Genomic DNA, 17,454 nt, shown 5'->3' with positions numbered 1-17,454 from the left:
TTCAAATATTTAAAGCCCTCGTGCGAGAGGACCTGGTCTTAACTGCTTCCTTCAGGTTTATACCTTTACATTGCTGCAGATAAATGCTCCTGGATTTGGGTGTGTTTGGGGCTTTTAAATAACAACAGGAGGCCTCTTCTTTTACCAGGTATACAGTCAGATGGGGGTAAAAGTGCTCCATGCCGCCCTATACATGCAGTGGCTGGAGGTGGGAGATTTTGGCTAGTGCTTGGCCTGGGGTTGTTTAAACTTGCTCTCCTCGAGGGCTGCCCAGACCAGCACGCTTGAAGGTGTCCCAGGAAAGGTGCGAAGGGAAGGGAAGGCTCCCCCTGGACTTCTGCAGCGGCACGGACAGCCCTGCACTGGTCAGGTACAGCATTGCCCAAACCAAGTCCTTACTCCCAGAGTCTCTGGTGGGGTCTCTGAGGACCAGGGTGGGTACATCTACCTTTGCCCCTTAATGAAGGTGCCGTTTGCTCAAGCTTCCTCCAGTTGGTTCTGCCAGCTCACGGTGAAAAACCTCAAAGCCAGACCAGCAGGGCAGCTTTTCATTAGTGTCTCCAAACCTACATCCCAAGATCACACTTATTTTACTAGGAAAGACACGGTTTCACAGAGTTTCAGCTGCCTGGCTGGTGCTGAGTGGGACGGAGCCACCCTTTTAGCCAGGGGTATGAGGAGGCTTGGGGGCGGGGGAGCTGATCCTGGGGGCTGATTTGGGTCTTGAGGCGTCAGCCGTGGGGTGGCCGGGGGAGGCTGATCCTGGGGCTGGGGGGTTAACCCCGCAGCATGGAGGGTCATCCCTGGGGCAGAGGAGGGGAGATGGGGGCCCGATCCTGGGGGCTAGGGTGTGGGGGGGTCAGCCCTATGATAAATGAGGGGGGCAAGGGCGGGAGGTCCGATCTAGCCGGGCGGGGGGGGATGTACCCAAACCCGGCGTGAGACCCCGACCCGCATCCCCGCCATAGCCAGCCCCCCCCCCATCACGCCCCGGGTCCTCCAGTATCCCGACTGCCCCCGCGGCGGCCGCGTTGGCCACGGGCGCTTCTCCTCCTCCTCCTCCTCCCTCGGCCCATGATGCAGCGCGGCGGCGGCGGCCCGCGCACAAGATGGCGGCGGAGCGGCAGGGAGCCGGTGGCGGCCGCGGCGGGGCGGGAGGCGGCGGCGCGGAGGAGAACAAGGAGAATAAGGAGAACGAGAGGCCGACGGGCCCGCAGGCCGGTAGCCTCGGCGACAGCCTGGGCTTGGAGAGCATCCTGCGCGGCGGCGGTGGCGGGACGTGGCAGGCCTGGCCCCGCGGGAGGCGGCGGGACGTGGCGGCCGCTGTGGGCGGCGGGGGGACTCGCAGGCCCCGGGCGGGCACGGCCGACTCCGCTTCCCCACGGGAGAGGGTTCGGCGGACAGGCCCCGGGTCCGCCCGGGCGGCAGCCGGGTGTGAGCCCGGGGGTGGCCCTGGCGGGGGGGGTTTGGTTTGGATGAAGCGGGGCAGTCTGCTTTCTGTCTCTGAATTTGTGGATTTACACTTTATCCCTGCAGCTCCTTCCGAACCGCGTGGTAGCTGTCATCAGCCAGAGCTCTGCGTGCTTTAGTAACGAGCAGGCTGTCAGTAATCTCCTGGCAGTAACATTAATGCTTGAAGTAGGCAATAGTAGATAAAATAAATCTTAGCAGGTACGCTGAGATGGCAAACAGGCTCGTCCAGATTTAGCACTTATAAAATCTGCCATGGCGTGTAAAGCTTGTGGCATTTTTGTATGTGAAACTTTCATGTGAAACTAGTTCAGCTGCACAGCTGTGATAGAGCTGAGTTTTATCTTCTGGATAAGAGGAAAACCCAAGTGAAATAAGGTTGCCGTTTTCTATTTGTCATGTGGCAGGTGTTGTAAAGTTAGTAACTACTGAGTAAGATGTGAACACAGTAATTGCCCTGGTAATGTTAGGAATACCTTATGTTAGTGAACAAGAAATAATATAGGGAATATGAATGCAGTGAGTAACTGCACAGGTAAAAGACAATCTGAAAAAAAAATCTTAGGTGGACAGCAAGGATGAGGAGTGCTGTGTTGAGACACAGTTTTACTTGTTTGTTTTACAAATGCAGACTAATTCAGTGCAATAACTATTGATGCAAGTTTTTAATACTTAAACTAAAGAGACTTTCTCTTAGGTGTAATTCCAAGAAAACGCTTTGATAGACATCTGCCATTCTAAACTTTAAAGGTCTGGTAGTTTCTTTTTTTCTAGCTATAGTAATAATGTGTCTTTTGATGGGGTCATTGTATAGTTTGGTTTTGGTTTTGTGGACTTTTTTTTAATGATTCTAGGTAAAACTTAAAAGGGAAATTTTGGGATACAAATACATACAGCACAGAGATTTTTATGATGGAGATTTTATTTCACAAAATAATTTGCCTTGTAAACTGAATGAATAATATCAGCAAATTTACTAGAATACAGCATTATTTTATTTGGTAGTGTAACTAAGTGAATAAAGTAAGTACAGGATGCACAGAAATCAGCAAATATACTAAGGAATGCAGAGACTGGATGGAAATCGAGTGATGCTTTTGCAAGTGACAGGCCAGAGCATCCTGTCATTGAGTACTTGTTACAGTGATATGCAGTAAGACTAGAAGTGTGTTGAAAAGTTGAGTAGAAAATAAGCCCCCTCAGTACTTCCCAAAAGCTCTTTTTATGAGGCTCTCTGTGTTCAGAAAGCTGACTATGGAAGCTGTGTCAGGAAGGCAGCAGTGCTTCTGCTCAGTGTACTCTGCTCTTCTCCTGAGAGATGGGATGTTTAAGGGCAGAAAAGCTGCTATCTATTTCAGTTTGCTAACAAATCTGTGTCGCGAGTATGACTGGGGGTGCGACGTGGTCTAGCTAGGGCAGGGAGTTATATTAGCCTAGATGTGTCTGTTGGTATAGCTTATTATCCTGAAACGAGCTCTAGTAACAGCAAGACTCATGGTTCTCTGTCAGGGGAGGTGCTTGTGGCATGTCTTATTCCTGGCACTGATGACAGTCATAAAGCTCTGAGGTAAGCAGTGCAGTCATGAGGTCTTTTAGGACCATCAGTTCTCTCAGCTCTTCGTTTTTAGGAGGTTTTTGGGTGCCCCTCTGTGAAAAGTGCATTTGCTTAATGGAACCTATAGAGTTCCCTTCTGTTATCTTGGGGTAGAACAAAGAACTGGTAACAGACTGTACTGTCAATCTGCCTTAACGCAAACCGCAGTCCTTCAGATTGTGAAGGAGTCTCAGCAGCAGCATGGTTTACGACACGGAGACTTCCAGAGGTACAGGTGAGTAAACAGTGTGGATGTCTTGGAGTTACTACTGTTACTTGGCTTACTTCATTTAAAATGTAAACCTGGTGTAGCAGGCAACAAAAATGACCTGCCAAATAAATACCCCTTGACGAGTTGCTTTGTGTGAAGCAGTGTATGCTTTTTTTCATTGGATGTAATGTGCTGTGACTGTTTTGTTAACACCTCACCGATAATCACTATACTCTTCCAGCACTAAGTGTTCAATAAACATACGTAAAGCAATTCGACAGTAAGGAGAACATCATTCTGATTTTTCAAGATCAGGAATTATTACATGTCTTCTTATCTTTCTTGTGTTCTGTTAACCACTGGTTTACAGGTAGTTTCTGAACTACCTCTTACTATATGTCATATATAGAGCTTTTAGTAGTTAAAACGTTTCCTGTCACAGCCTTAAGTAAACAGAAACATAGTTGTTCTTTGGCCAAACTGACTGTGGTCATCTTTTCTTTAGGGGTTATTGTTCCCGTAGGCTGAGGAGGCTCCGAAAAACTCTCAACTTCAAGATGGGAAACAGGCACAAGTTCACTGGGAAGAAAGTAACTGAGGAGATTCTTTCAGACAACAGGTACAGTCACTGGATGGAATTGAGCATTCAGTATATTAGTGAATAGTTTCTTTCATTTCAGTAATTTGTTTTCATGGGGGTATGGTGGAAAACTGTTCTTTACAATATACTCATAAATGTTTCTTTTCAGAGATGTGTGTTGTTGATATTAATAAACAATGAAAGTTCAGGCCGCAGTGTGGGGGGAAGAGGCCCTACTCAGTTCCTGCTTCATCATGTGAACAGGTGGGAGAAGAGGGAGCAGCAACAGCCGGTTCCTTCTCTTCCCTCATAGTTGCTAAAATGCATCCTTTTCATAATCAGTGAATTACTTTGGTATTAAAGAAGAAATGCTTATTCAGATCTATTGCAAGGTAGCTGTGTGAATGCTGATAATATAAATGGTGTAGCCAGTAAGTTTGTGGTTGGAGCCATAATCCATTGGATTGTGAGTTTTACTTAGATTTTCAAGATTTGGCGGGGTGCTTGACTGACAGAATATGTGGAGAATAGCCAGGATCTTGGGCTCATTCCCTGTCTTTTAGAAACACTTGAAGTGTCTGCTGTCTTATCTTTTCTTATGGGGAAAAGAAAATATGATGCCGTCTTCACTTGTGCTGTTAAGAAGCCAGGCACATTGGCGGCATTAGTGGGTGGGAAAACAGACACGTTTATCCATATTGAACCAGTTTGAAAAGCAACTTAAAATCACAAATGCCTTGTCTTTGCAATGTCTGTGGTGCTACAGAATAATACCAAATTATCTTCCGCAGTGGGTAATTACATTTATATAGTGAGAAATACAATAGAAAACAGTTACAAACAACGCAACTTTGTGTTCTTGGAATGTTAAGAAATAAAAGCATCTACCTCTTGTTGACCAAGCTGAACTTCTGTTACCAAACTTTGCAGATCACATGGCAAAGAACTAGTGGTGGTGTGGTAATACTTGTTTGAATGTTGTCTTCCTCTGCCCCGTAGGTATTTGCTGCTGATTCTGATGGATGCAGAGAGAGCCTGGAGTTACGCCATGCAGCTGAAACAGGAAGCAAACACAGAGCCTCGCAAACGATTCCACTTGCTGTCTCGCCTGCGCAAAGCTGTGAAACATGCTGAGGAGCTGGAGCGACTGTGTGAAAGTAACCGAGTAGATGCCAAAACAAAGTTGGAAGCTCAGGTAACCACTGATACTTTGATCTTGTTTTACAGCAAAAGCTGAACAAGAAACCTTTGGGTTTTTGGTGAAGATATTATTCTTGTCTAGCAGTAAATAATCAAAATTGGCTGATTCTCCAACTGTATAATGTATCCCTTTGAATAGCTTGGACTTACTGTTAATGCAGTTGCTGGAATTTCAGAAATAACCAGTGGCACCAGCCAAGTTGAAGACCTGGTGTTTAGAAGTTAAATGTATCAAATGATTGTCCTTGCTTTGAAGAGCAGTATGTTTACTAAGAGTAAAAAGAATTGAGAGAGACTATGATGAGGCAACACAGCCTAAGAAACTATGCTTATCTGTTGAGTTACCTATTTGTTAAATGCCCTAAAGTAGCCACCTAGAACCCAAGACTTGTGGCTTTGGTTCCTGGAACACAGAAAGGAGGTGTGTTGTGACACCAGCCTCTTTGAACAAGGGGCTGTAGTGGTACTCAGTTAATTAAAACTGCCATTTTGTAACTTATTACTGGAAAAAAAAAAAGTTTTGTGACATCAGTGGGCCGTGTTGATTGCATGAAAGAAAAGATATTTCTTGATTGTTATCTCCTTAGAAATGTAGCAATGTAAGTTTAAAAGAAGAAAAGCTAGGTAGCTAGTAACCTGTAATCCAAATCGGTTGTCTTCTGTGGGAAGAGCAAATGAAAAGGACAAGGCTTAATCACTTACTGTGGGCGTTGCAGCAGCCTTCATGCTAAAGGTTGTACAAACTAGACTGTCAGACTTCGGGAAATTAACTTGGCCTTGTGCTGTCTGCAGGCATACATGGCTTACCTCACAGGAATGCTTCGGTTTGAACATCAGGAGTGGAAGGCAGCAATGGAGGCTTTCAACAAATGCAAGTGAGTTCCACCGCTTCACCAGAGTCATTTAGTAACTAGTATTGGATCAGTCTAGTAAGTTGTTGTGGTTTAAACCCGGCTGGCAGTTACATACCACACAGCCACTTGCTCAGCCTTCCCTGGCCCCAGGGCTTGGGGGAGAGAATCGGAGGGGCAAAGGTAAGGAGGAGATTCATAGGTTGACATAGAAACAATTTAATAATTTAAATGAAATAAAATGAAAAGAATAATTATAATATTAATAGTAATAATAGAATATACAAATTCACACTGTGATTGCTCACCACCTGCTGACCAATGCCCAGCCCATTCCTGGCTAGCGATCCCAGAGGAGGGAAAATCCTGAAACTGCAATCCCCAAAGAGAGAGACAGCTTCCTGGCCAACCTTCATCTATACACTGAGCATGACATTATATGATATAGAATATTCTGTTGGCCAGTTTGGGTCTGTTGCTCTGGCTCTGCTCCCTCACAGCTTCTTGTGCACCTGCACACAGGCAGGACATGGGAAGTTGAAAAGTCCTTGATTTCTTAGGAACGGCCAGAAACATCAGTGTATTACCAACATTCCTCTCATAGCAAATCCCATGCTGAATCCAAAACACAGCACTGTTCTAGCTACTAAGAAGGAAAAGTAGCTCTATCCCAGCCAAAACCAGGACATAAGTTTCTATACTGTATGTACAGAAACTCTGTGAGTTGTTCAGTTAATTACACACTTAACTGGGAGGTACTACTGAAGGGATAGCATCCTCCAGAGTAGAGACACAAGTTCTTTCCTTAAGCATCTCACAAAATGACACATACTGCAGTGTTAATGTTTATTCTTCGCTGTAGGACCATATATGAGAAATTGGCTAATGCTTTCACAGAAGAACAGGCCGTGCTATATAACCAGCGTGTGGAAGAGATCTCACCCAACATTCGCTACTGTGCTTATAATATTGGTAAGGAAAGGGGGGGTACCTAACCTCCAATGAAAAGCAAGGCTTGTTCACAGGAAAGGATTATTGACTTGATAGTTAAATACTGGTCTAAGTGACATTGCAGTGAGTCCATAATATTTTGGGCAAATTCTGCACACATTGAGTCAGTTTAGCAGTGGAGAAATGCACTCATTTTGCAACAGTGCATGTGGTTTTGTGTAAAAAGACAAAATACCAGTTTGCAGTAGTTCGCTTATGAAGTCAGAATGAAATTGCAAATTTATCCCTTTTGTCCCCAAATTGCCAGTATAAAATCTATTCCTTAGCTTTTCTGTATTAAAATAATTTGTGAACTCAGACGGAAATGTGATCTTGATTTGTTAATTCTCTCAGGTGACCAGTCTGCTATGAATGAGTTGATGCAGATGAGACTGAGGTCTGGTGGCACTGAAGGTCTTCTTGCAGAAAAACTGGAGGTAACTTAATAGCGTGCTTCAAGTTGAAGCATTCATTATCACTCTGAGCATAAATATTCCTCCAGACCACCATTCAAGAGCCAGAATATATCAGAAGAGAGCAAACCAGCCTGGGCTCTATGGGAAACCACTTTCCTAAAAATCCCTTTGCTTTCAAAATAGTCAAGTTTAATGTGAATTGAAAGGTTCGGTTTTAGATACCTTAAAGTTCAAGCTCTTAAGCTCAGTCTGTTCTCTACAGGCACTGATTACCCAAACTCGAGCAAAGCAGGCAGCCACAATGAGTGAGGTGGAATGGAGAGGAAGAACCGTTCCGGTGAAGATAGACAAAGTGAGGATCTTCTTGCTGGGGCTGGCTGACAATGAAGCAGCGATTGTTCAGGTAACCCAGAAGTCCTCTCCAGTGCTGGTGTTCTAACTGTCCTCTTTCCTTCAATGTGCAAGATAATATATGATACCTGGACTAAAGGCTTTTGAATAATTTTTTCTCAAATTTGGGGTCGGAAGGCTAAAAGTAGTAGTGGGAATATTAACTATAACCCAAAGCTGAAGTGTCAGTTGGGGATAGCTCCTGTAATCTACTAAATGGTAGTCAGGGAGATCTTTCTGAGTCTTACTGTTCTTTTGAACACTGCTGCCCAGAAGTGCTACCTTTCCATGGCAGGCTGATAACCATTACTATTTATTTGTAAGTTACTTGGAAGTGAAGGTTACGATTTTAAGAGTAACTGGTTTTGAATTACTGTTCTGATTTCTTTATCTCGCTCAAATGCTCCAACTTCAGAGCAACCAAACGAAAAAAGATAGATATTGATCGCTTTTTTCAGCAACAAAAGCAATTTACCAGGTGAAGCAAGGTGGTATGAGATTTACAGCATTTTCTTGTTGATTTAGGCAAATCCTCAAAAGCAGCAGGAGGATTACTAAATGTCAGGATGTAAATCAATTTCAAATGTAAGTTCTAAAACACTTGCAGTGGCACATACTGTGCATGTATTTAGTACTGCAGACAAGTTTTCCACATGGGGCTTTTCCTTGGAAATGGTGCCCAGATGGTGTATTCTGCTTCCCAGTGGTTCCATACAGCGCCCTTGCTGTTTGAAAAGGCAGTGAAAGGGTCTTTAGTAACAATTGTTGCCACTAATGATGCACTTTTTGCAGCATCAAAACCCATTTATTGTCATCAGAATAATGATGATAAATAGAAATTTAAATGATAAAATGAAAACCCTACAAAGGTAGAAGGCAACTGGGCAAGAGCAGGAGCTAGTGCTAAGAAGATAGTGTGAGCAGGATAAGCAGGATGTGGCTGAGTAGGAAGCATTAGTGTTAACCAGTCTTGTCATAATGTTGTGAATTGCATGTTGCTGGTTACTTTTTTTGAGGGTAGTACATTAGTATGGCCAGCAGGTGGAAGTGCAGCTTAGAGTGATTAATTTCCATCCTGCCAGGCTAGCAGTTGGACCTTTTCAGTTTAGTTGCTTTCTTTGTGCCATAAAGCTGTGGCAGGACAGTGGTCTGATTTGTTTTCATCTGTCTTTGTGTTCCTTGGAAGCTTTGACTAAACAGAGGAGTTTTGTGGTACCAAATCACAACTAGTAATGGTGAGAGCTGAGTGTGCAGCAGCAGTATTTACATTCCCAGAGGGCTAGAACTTGGCCTTTTGAAAGCTGTTCTGCAGTTGCTGTGTCGGCTGTGATGGGCAGTCCCGCTTCAGCTAAATGCGTTGTGGTTCCTGGGATCTTTGGCACTTTTCTGCTAGTCTTCACTAAGTTGAAACCCTAACGTAACAGCAGTGCTCTTCAGGGTTTGATTAGAAGCAAACACAAATGTGTGTTTTGTGTCAAAATGGATCTTCTCAGTGCAATTACACCATTGCCTTCAGTGTCTTGCTGGTAATGGGAGAAAGAGAACAAATAAGCCAAACTGAATTGCGAATCCAAGTTTAAAATTACTTATGTCAGCCCTTTTGTAGACCTGAATGCATGACTTCAAGGGGCTGTTGACTCTAACTGGGTAGAAGGGAGGAGGCTAAACAGTAGAGCAAGGGAAGTGTGCTCCTATCTGGTATTGCCTCAAGCATTCTGTGGTCATCTCTGGCAAATAGTAGCAAAAATGGGTGGTAATAACTTTCTGAGATGATACGCCATATTTTAGAACAAAGAAAAAATTAGAAGTGAGCACTCGTAGACTTCCAGAAATCAGTTCAGTGGGATCGGTTCCTTTGATCCTTTTAAGATGAACCTGTGCTGCTCAATCAGGACACTTGAATCACCACCTGTAGCACTTGTATCTCAGTTTTATGATCTGATATCTCCCAAATTGGAACATGTGTATTTATGCATAGAATCAGCTTAACCTTAGGAGTTTTTACTTAGGCAGGAAAGCCTTTGTTTCATTGCATGGCCCAGCCCTTTTCCCTGTTTGTACTTGACTGATGATCTATGTTTTCATTTTTGTGCATACGGTGAAATTGCTGCGCTCCTCTGGGTGAGGTTGAGAATGCTGTCAAACTTGTCTCTGGTTATTCTCAGTAGTTAGTCCCACCTTAAAAATTCTTATACCAAATTTAAAAGAAAGAAAAAAAAAAAAACAAAAAAACCCCAAAACAACAACAACAACAAAAAAACCAAACAAAACCAACAACCCACCAAAAACCAAACCAAACCAAAATCCAAAAACCACCTTCATCTCGGGTCAAGAAGATACCTGAGGCTTTGTGAAGGAGTAAAAATAACATTCCTTAATGGGTTTGCAAGTCTCAGGAGGGGCAGAGACTGTAGAGCTCTATGGAAGATCAGCAAGTGAGCATGTTTTTAGACAGTTTTTTTTATTCATTTGGACAACTGCAAATTTGTTGCAGCGAAGTTAATCTTGTATTATTACATGACATGAGAGTGTTATAACACAGTGCTGATACACTTAATCCCTCCTTCGATTGCTAAGGTTGAGGTTTGTTTCTGGGCATTTTTCTCTTAGTCTTGCAGTCCCCATCTGGTTACTTTCTCAGTCACCTGCATAGAAGTTGAGTTTGATTTTGGGTGCATTGTTTAATTGGATATATGATATGCCTGTCCACTAGGAAAAGCTCAGAGATCAGAGGCTTCAACTTGTTTTTTAAAAGTTGTTTTCAAATTTTGGTTTTGAGGCAGAAGGCCAAAAGCTGCTTAATTTTCTGACAAAACTTGTGGTGGCAGCAGAAAAGCACTCAGTCACTCCTGTTACTAAAATACAGGGTTACTCTTAAAAATACTTCAAACAAACAAATTATTGCCACTGTGAGCATTACTAGAGTGGGAGTGTAGAAAAGATAATCATCTGCATGCTCTTACCACATGAGAAAAGTTAAATCAGCATAACAAGAGCAGTGTGCATTGGTAGTTTGCCAGTTCAGTAATGCTCAGCTGCTCTTCTGTTGCTGGGCCTTTCCCACAGTGCAGCCCAACCTCAGCTGTTCTCGGGGCAGTGTGGGTGCCAGCCTGGAAGGGAAGGGAGTTGCTGAGGTGGCTGTTGCAGGGCTGAGGCGATCAGAGCTGTGTGTGGTAGGCCTTCAGTGCTGCTAAATTCTCAGCACTGACCATGTTCCCTGCAGTTTCTGGCAGTTTGTTGCCTAGAAGATAATACAGAAATTTCTAATAGATACCTGTCTTAATTTTCCTTTGCTCTTAGGCAGAAAATGAGGAGACAAAGGAACGTTTGTTTGAATCTTTACTCAGTGAGTGTAGAGATGCCATTCAGGCTGTTCGGGAAGATCTGAAGCCAGACCAGGTAAGCAGCAAGCACCAGTGTTTCTACCTTCAACAATATAACGTTTCTTTGGGACTGTTTTGTTATTGTTAAGCTTGCTTAACAGTAAAAGTGGCTGGGATTTCTTTAATAAAAAGCTGCAAAAGAGTATCACTGTTGATTTTATTCTCTTCAGGACTGGAGAGGGTCAATAGCAATGTAGAAGCCATCATTCTTTTGTCTGGAAGTCTGTTAAAACTTCCCTGGTTTACCCAAACCTTGAGTTGTTTCTGATGTTTTCTTCCCTCAACTGCCAGTTGTAAGTAAATCATTCAGTGTTTTGTCCACAATTTCTGCAGAAGCAGCGGGAGCACTCTCTGGAAAATGATTCTGGGAAGGTATCCAACATCCAGTACTTACACAGGTAATAGGCAAACTTTACTGCCTGTACTAGTGTGAAGAAGTCATGCTCTTATGTGAAGATTTTATTTTTGTTTGGTTTTGTTTTATGGGGTTTTTGTTCTGGGCCTCTCAGATCTCAAACGATGACTGTACGGGTAAGGATCTGATTCATGCTGCTTGAAAACATTTTACTTAAGACTCCCATGTTCACCTTTCAGATATTTCTTCCCCTACTAGTATCAGCTTCGACTGGGGGGAGAAGTTTTTTTTGGAACAAAGAGTAATGTCTGAGTAGCTCTGACAGTCTGCTAATGGTATTTTGTCTTTTATCTTTTTAGTTATTTGACTTATATCAAGCTGTCAACAGCCATCAAGCGCAATGAGAGCATGGCAAAGTCTCTGCAGAAGGCACTGCTGCAGCAGCAGCGGTCGGAAGAGGATGGCAAGCGCACACCACGACCTCAGGACCTGATCCGTCTTTACGATATCATTTTGCAGGTAATGCTGGGAAAACAGTCAGTCTTTATACTAGCTGGAGAACTTTGGTACAAAAAGTTATTGTAGAAAATATAGCAGTACAGGTGACCAGCCTGTGAAGTCTGAAGAGCAGCTGACTACCTACAGTTACCTTGCTCGAGATGTTCAACATCTACATGAAACACAAAACCCCCCAGTTGCTAACAGAAAATGCTGCTAGAATGGGTGCCCTTGGTTGTACACTAATGCAGCTTTACAATAATTTTTCTGACTATTTTATGCATAAAACTGACTTAGTTTTTGCTGGCTAGAGAAAGTAGCAGCTAAAAATACTTAAAATGTATTTGTTCTTCATAAGCAGTTTTTCAGTTTCTCACATAAATTTTCTGTTGACTGTGGGAGCCTGTGGCTGAAGTGGTTGTGAATGGGTAAGAGAAATGCATTATGAAATAATTACTTTGTGTGAAATCTGAGGAGTCTTTGTCCTAATTCCTGTTTGTGTCAGGAAATCTGTCCTGAGGGCAGACTTGCACAAGTTTCAATGACTGTCCTTCACAAGGTTAGCATACTGATAATTAGAAAACTAGAAACTATTTCCATGGGAGTGTACTGTTGACTTGTTAAAAGGGGCAGCTTTCTCTTACTCCAGCAGATTCCAGAGGAAAACAATGCCTGCATTTGTTACTCTGACTGTCTTTTGCACAGAACCTCGTGGAACTGACACAGCTTCCTGGCCTAGAAGAGGACAAGAACTTCCAAAAAGAGATTGGATTGAAGACACTTGTGTACAGAGCTTACAGGTGACTGAGAAACAGCCACATTTTCTTTAGCAGCTATTACATCTTCAGAGGTGGTTATTCCAGAGCTCTGTGTGCCACACAGGACTTTGATGCAGCTTCCTCTGCTCTTTTGTGAAATTAAAACTGGATGCAAAAGGGAAACTGGCCAGTGCTACTTCATATCTCCTGTTGACAGTTGTTTGAGTTGGCAAAAGGTATGGATAACAAATGTGTCAAGGATCCACTCTTTACTGTTGCAGGTGTTTCTTCATTGCACAGTCCTATGTCCTGGTAAAGAAATGGAGTGAAGCTCTTGTTTTATATGAAAGAGTGCTGAAATATGCCCGCCAAGTTCAGTCAGGAGCTGGAGCTTATACAAACAGCTTGAAGGTAGGAACCCAGTCCTGTGTGTAGAAGGAGTTTATGAAAAAGCTCTGTCCCGGTACTTACTGTCAATTAGGTGCCAGGCCATTACAGATCAAGACTGATCTTTAAGTAGGGAGAAGAGTAATACAAGTGTGACTTCTTGACACATTGTAGTAGAGACTGTCTTGTGATGTGGAAATGCTTCAGCTGGCCACTTGCTTTGGAGAAGGGGAGACTTGCTGCAACGGCTCCGTAACACTTTTTCCTCACACGTACATTCTCTGTTATATAACTTCTGTAGTGTCTGAAGGACTGTATTGTAGCTTTTCTTCATCAGGGAAGGCTTATCAGCACTAGGTCTTAATTTCTTAGTTCTTACTTTGTCAGGTTTTGCTTAAACTGTCACATTTCAGTCTCTGTTTTCTTTAATGATCTAGGAGCTGCCTGATGTTCAGGATCTGATCACTCAAGTCAATGCAGAGAAATACTCCTTGCAAGCAGCAGCTATATTAGGTGAGTTTTGCAATTATACTAGGGGTCTAATGTATCTTGAATAATGCCCCTGCAGCTATTTAATTCCTTTTATTTAATTTCTGAAGTTCCAAATGTTTTTTCCACTTCACACTGATCTATGTGGGCTCTGGAAAGTGCTGTGGGTTCCCCCCCCACCCCGTATCGGTTAATTCTAGCTGTGTGTAGTAGTGCAGCTAGACAACCAGTGACTAGACATTTGGCATCTTGCTCCCAGCCCAGAGATGTGAAAACACTTCATGAGGATGTGCACCTCTTTGGGTAACCTGCACAGAACACTGTTTAGTGTTTGTTTTGCTGCAAACAAGTTGGCCTTGCTCCTCCCAGTGTTGCCAAGCTGGGAGAGCTACTGAGAAAGGGGAGAGCAGCGATGTTCTGCTCTGTCAGTGTCAACCAGGTTAGAACTTTGGGGGAATGGATGAACTTTGAAATCTCTTGGGCTGCTGTTTTTGCTGTTGCCTGCTGCTGGAAACCCAAGATAAGTAACATGTTGCCTTGTCTTCTATTGCCTTAAGGTTGCTTTAACAGACCCCACTGGGGTCCTGTCTGCTGCTTTGTGCTTAACTCAGAGTCTTTGCTTCTTTTGGGAGCTTCTCACAACAGTGTGAAGGAAACACTCTCCATCACTGGAGAGCTGTGTTGGCTGTAGATGAGTATGTGTGATCCTCTTAGTCTAGAAAGCAAGTTGATTCTACTGAAAATACTGTCTTGCATATTCCCAAAAGCAAGGTTCATAGCTAGACTTAGAGGACAGCTGACTCCTGAGAGTTTTACTTTACACCAACATCTAGCCTGTTATTCTTACCACTTTTTCTTCAATTTTGCAGATGCAAATGATACTCAGGAGACTGAATCTCCATCTCAGGTCAAGGATGGCAAGGTAAGAGCTGAGAGCTCAGGCAAATTCCAGTAGTGTTCTTAATGAACGTTACTTTTAATCTGTTACCCGAGTGTCTCTTGCAACTCAAGAAATGTCATGCTGAAAGGAGTTTGGTCATGACTAGTGTATTTAAGAGATTTTATTAGGCTTGTTTTCCTTCTGCAAGTCCTGAAGGTGTCTGACACAGTGGCGTTCCTTGGGTAGGAGCTGGGCAGCTGCTTGCAGCTTCTAGTGTGGCATCTTCTTTTTTTGTTTTAGTTTTTTTTGGCTTTCTCCCTGCACATGGGAAGTTTTTCCGGAGATCCTGGAGTGATGCTTTGACAGGGGCTCAAACAATTTTCAAGGGCCCAAGATGTCACACAAGGGAACTTCAAGTTCTGTTATCTGAGTTGCTGCTTAATCCTCCTTGCTTGTTTGACCCCTGTCAGCTTTGATTTGACAGGTGTTTAATTTGTGTTTCTGCATTGGTCTCTTTCAGCCACTCTCCGAACGGTTTGAGACTTTCTGTCTGGATCCTTCTCTTGTCAGCAAACAAGTCAGCCTCGTGCACTTCCCTCCGGGCTTCCAGCCCATTCCATGCAAACCTTTGTTCTTTGACCTGGCCCTTAATCATGTCGCTTTCCCACCTCTGGAGGACAAGGTGGAGCAGAAGGCCAAGAGTGGCCTCACAGGATATATAAAGGGCATCTTCGGATTCAAAAGTTAACCAGGACCCCGTGAGGAACAGAGGTTTTATTCTGTATTGAAGGAAAAGCTCCAAGAGGTTCTAGGACGCAAATATCTGCACCTGAAATCAACAGAGGGAAGTTTTGCCATCATCTTTCCTGTGTTCTGTGTATATGTCTGTGCACTTACATTCTCTCCCAGTGTATTAAAGACAAACAATCTATCCAGAAACATACGTACACTATAAATAGCTGAAAATAATCTGGAGCACAGAGAAATTCCATTCTGTTTGGAGAAGTGGGAGCTTGCTTTGTGACCAGTGGCCTGTTCAGGGCCAGTACACATCTACTTACCATGGACCAGGGCATAGGTATAATTTGATTCCTCCCTCCGACCCATTATTTGACACTATAATTTGGTATTTTTGTCTAGAAATCAGGGTGTGATGGGGAAACAGAGGCAAAAGTAGATGGAGAACTAAACCAGCAAGGTGAGGCTGCCTACAAGAAGGCTGTGAAACAGTAGCCAAGGGGACTAACTTCTTCCCTGTCAACTCCCAAGTCTCTGTATTTTGTAAAAATGTAACATTCAGAATTGACAAAATAGAGCCTCTTTCCTTATCAATAAGGATGGCAAATACCTTACCAAATGTTAACGGTTACCCCAGCTGTGGTGGAGTATAACCTAATTTCTACTCTGGGCCAATAGGATCCTTCTTTATTGATAGATGTTTGGTTAAATACCTAAATACAGTATAGAACCTATTCCTACAAGGCTTTTTCCTGGGAAATGAACTTCATGGATGGCTTTAGAAATAGCTACTTGCTCTTCATGGGAAGTTGGGTCTCTCAGTGTTTGTTTTCTCTCTGATCTAAACCTTGCCTGAAAAGATGTTGTTCTTTTTCTGGAGTTCATCTCTTGCTTTTTCCCTCATCCTCAGTCAGTAGCTGCACCTGAAATGAGGAATAAGCAACAGATCATCAGTAGGTTCTTGAGTGATAGATTTTCTCTGTCATGCCAGACAGCTTTTTTTATAAAGCGCCCAGGTGCTATGGTGATAGGCACTTACAAAATGCGGGTAATTTCATAATTGTGATCATTTAAACAGGAAAAAACCCACAGCACACGGGCAGAACTGTTCTTTAAGAAAATATTTGGAAGTTTCCACCAGCGTTGTTTGGGTTTTCACTCAGTCTGTAGCTGGAAGGTGAACCAGCAATTTGTTCTATCTGCCTTAACTGTTCTGCACCGATTGTCTTGACTTTGCGTTGTTTCTCCATTTTTGGGCATTAGAATTAATAGGGGTGGAAACAAGAATTGTTTTAAATGATTCGATTGTTGTTGACATGGGAATTTTCCATGCAAGATGCATGTCAGATGAATGGGGGGGAATTAACAATTCCCATTATTTTAATATGAATGTTTGCTGCTTTGTTCCAAGTTGATCTGATTTGTGAGTTCTCAAAGTACAAAGCAGCTTTCAAGAGGACTCTGTGCTCAGAAAGGGGTAAGAGCAGGAGGAGCAACTTCTTGTTTAATTTTTGCAACATGGAAACAAAATGGGCATTTCAGGTATTCTCGCTAATTCAGTTTACCTCTGGATGCCAGGGGGATTTTACAAGAGAAAAGAAGAGTGTAGAGCTGGAAGAAACATGGAAGACTATTAACATATCGTATGACAAATTCTGGAAAACGTGGTCTTGAACAGCAGATTTCACTTCCCCATAAAGCCTGTTTCCTTTTAGATGAGGTCATACAATAACTGGCGCAGGCATCAGCTGGTTGATGGGCTTCATGGTACCTCTGTCCGTGTACGTTAATCTGAGCTTCTCTCTCCTTTTCAGCTTTTGTATCAAATCACTTTGAGGACTGTGCTGTTTGGTTTGCAGACCAAACTCCTCTCTGCTTTCCTACCACAAGTCTCTGTGGTGCCTGGATTGATTCCAGGGAAACTTGTACTGTGGCCACTTTCTACTTGGTTACTGTTACAAAAAGCTGAGAGCAATTGGCCTCTCTGTGTCAAACATCCTTTGACAGATAACTGATTTGTTTGAACACAGATAAGAATTCTGAAAACAATAAAGTTTTATTCCTGACCTCTGAGGCGTGTAGTTTATGTTGAGCGTTGAGAACACCAAGCACTCTGCCTCCGAAGCATTCGGAGATCAAGGTCACACCATCACCTAGGGCCACTTAACCCCTGGAGAATGGCCACCTCGTTCTGGAGGAGGATCTCCTTCCTGAGGGCTCAGGTAGCAATGTGCACCGCTCTGGGAGGTAACTGGCTTATGTAA

The 17,454-nt window shown here is 43.3% G+C and overlaps 1 protein-coding gene across 1 annotated transcript; it reads left to right on the top strand.

Annotated features, from left to right (window-relative positions):
* Positions 1-1,095: 1,095 nt before the first annotated feature.
* On the top strand, positions 1,096-17,256 carry SRP68 (signal recognition particle 68). The gene is made up of 16 exons (XM_042802595.1): positions 1,096-1,251; positions 3,233-3,299; positions 3,781-3,894; positions 4,855-5,050; positions 5,848-5,930; positions 6,769-6,878; positions 7,251-7,333; positions 7,575-7,715; positions 11,003-11,101; positions 11,419-11,483; positions 11,800-11,959; positions 12,644-12,738; positions 12,978-13,107; positions 13,521-13,596; positions 14,442-14,494; positions 14,973-17,256. Exons 1-16 carry the CDS (start codon positions 1,110-1,112, stop codon positions 15,198-15,200), a joined length of 1,842 nt encoding a protein of 613 aa, XP_042658529.1. The 5' UTR covers positions 1,096-1,109; the 3' UTR covers positions 15,201-17,256.
* Positions 17,257-17,454: the final 198 nt, after the last annotated feature.

This window comes from Tyto alba, unplaced genomic scaffold, assembly GCF_018691265.1.
Source record: "Tyto alba isolate M040663 unplaced genomic scaffold, T.alba_DEE_v4.0 Super-Scaffold_39, whole genome shotgun sequence".
In the NCBI taxonomy this organism is placed as follows: domain Eukaryota; kingdom Metazoa; phylum Chordata; class Aves; order Strigiformes; family Tytonidae; genus Tyto; species Tyto alba.
This window is presented reverse-complemented; position numbering and strand designations above follow the sequence as displayed.

Bases quoted from the DNA above. Each gene is read 5' to 3' on its own strand.
- SRP68 (XM_042802595.1), top strand. From the start codon at position 1,110: ATGGCGGCGGAGCGGCAGGGAGCCGGTGGCGGCCGCGGCGGGGCGGGA. The intron at 3,895-4,854 runs GTACAGTCACTG...TCTGCCCCGTAG, and splicing joins GAGATTCTTTCAGACAACAG to GTATTTGCTGCTGATTCTGA. The intron at 6,879-7,250 runs GTAAGGAAAGGG...TAATTCTCTCAG, and splicing joins CTACTGTGCTTATAATATTG to GTGACCAGTCTGCTATGAAT.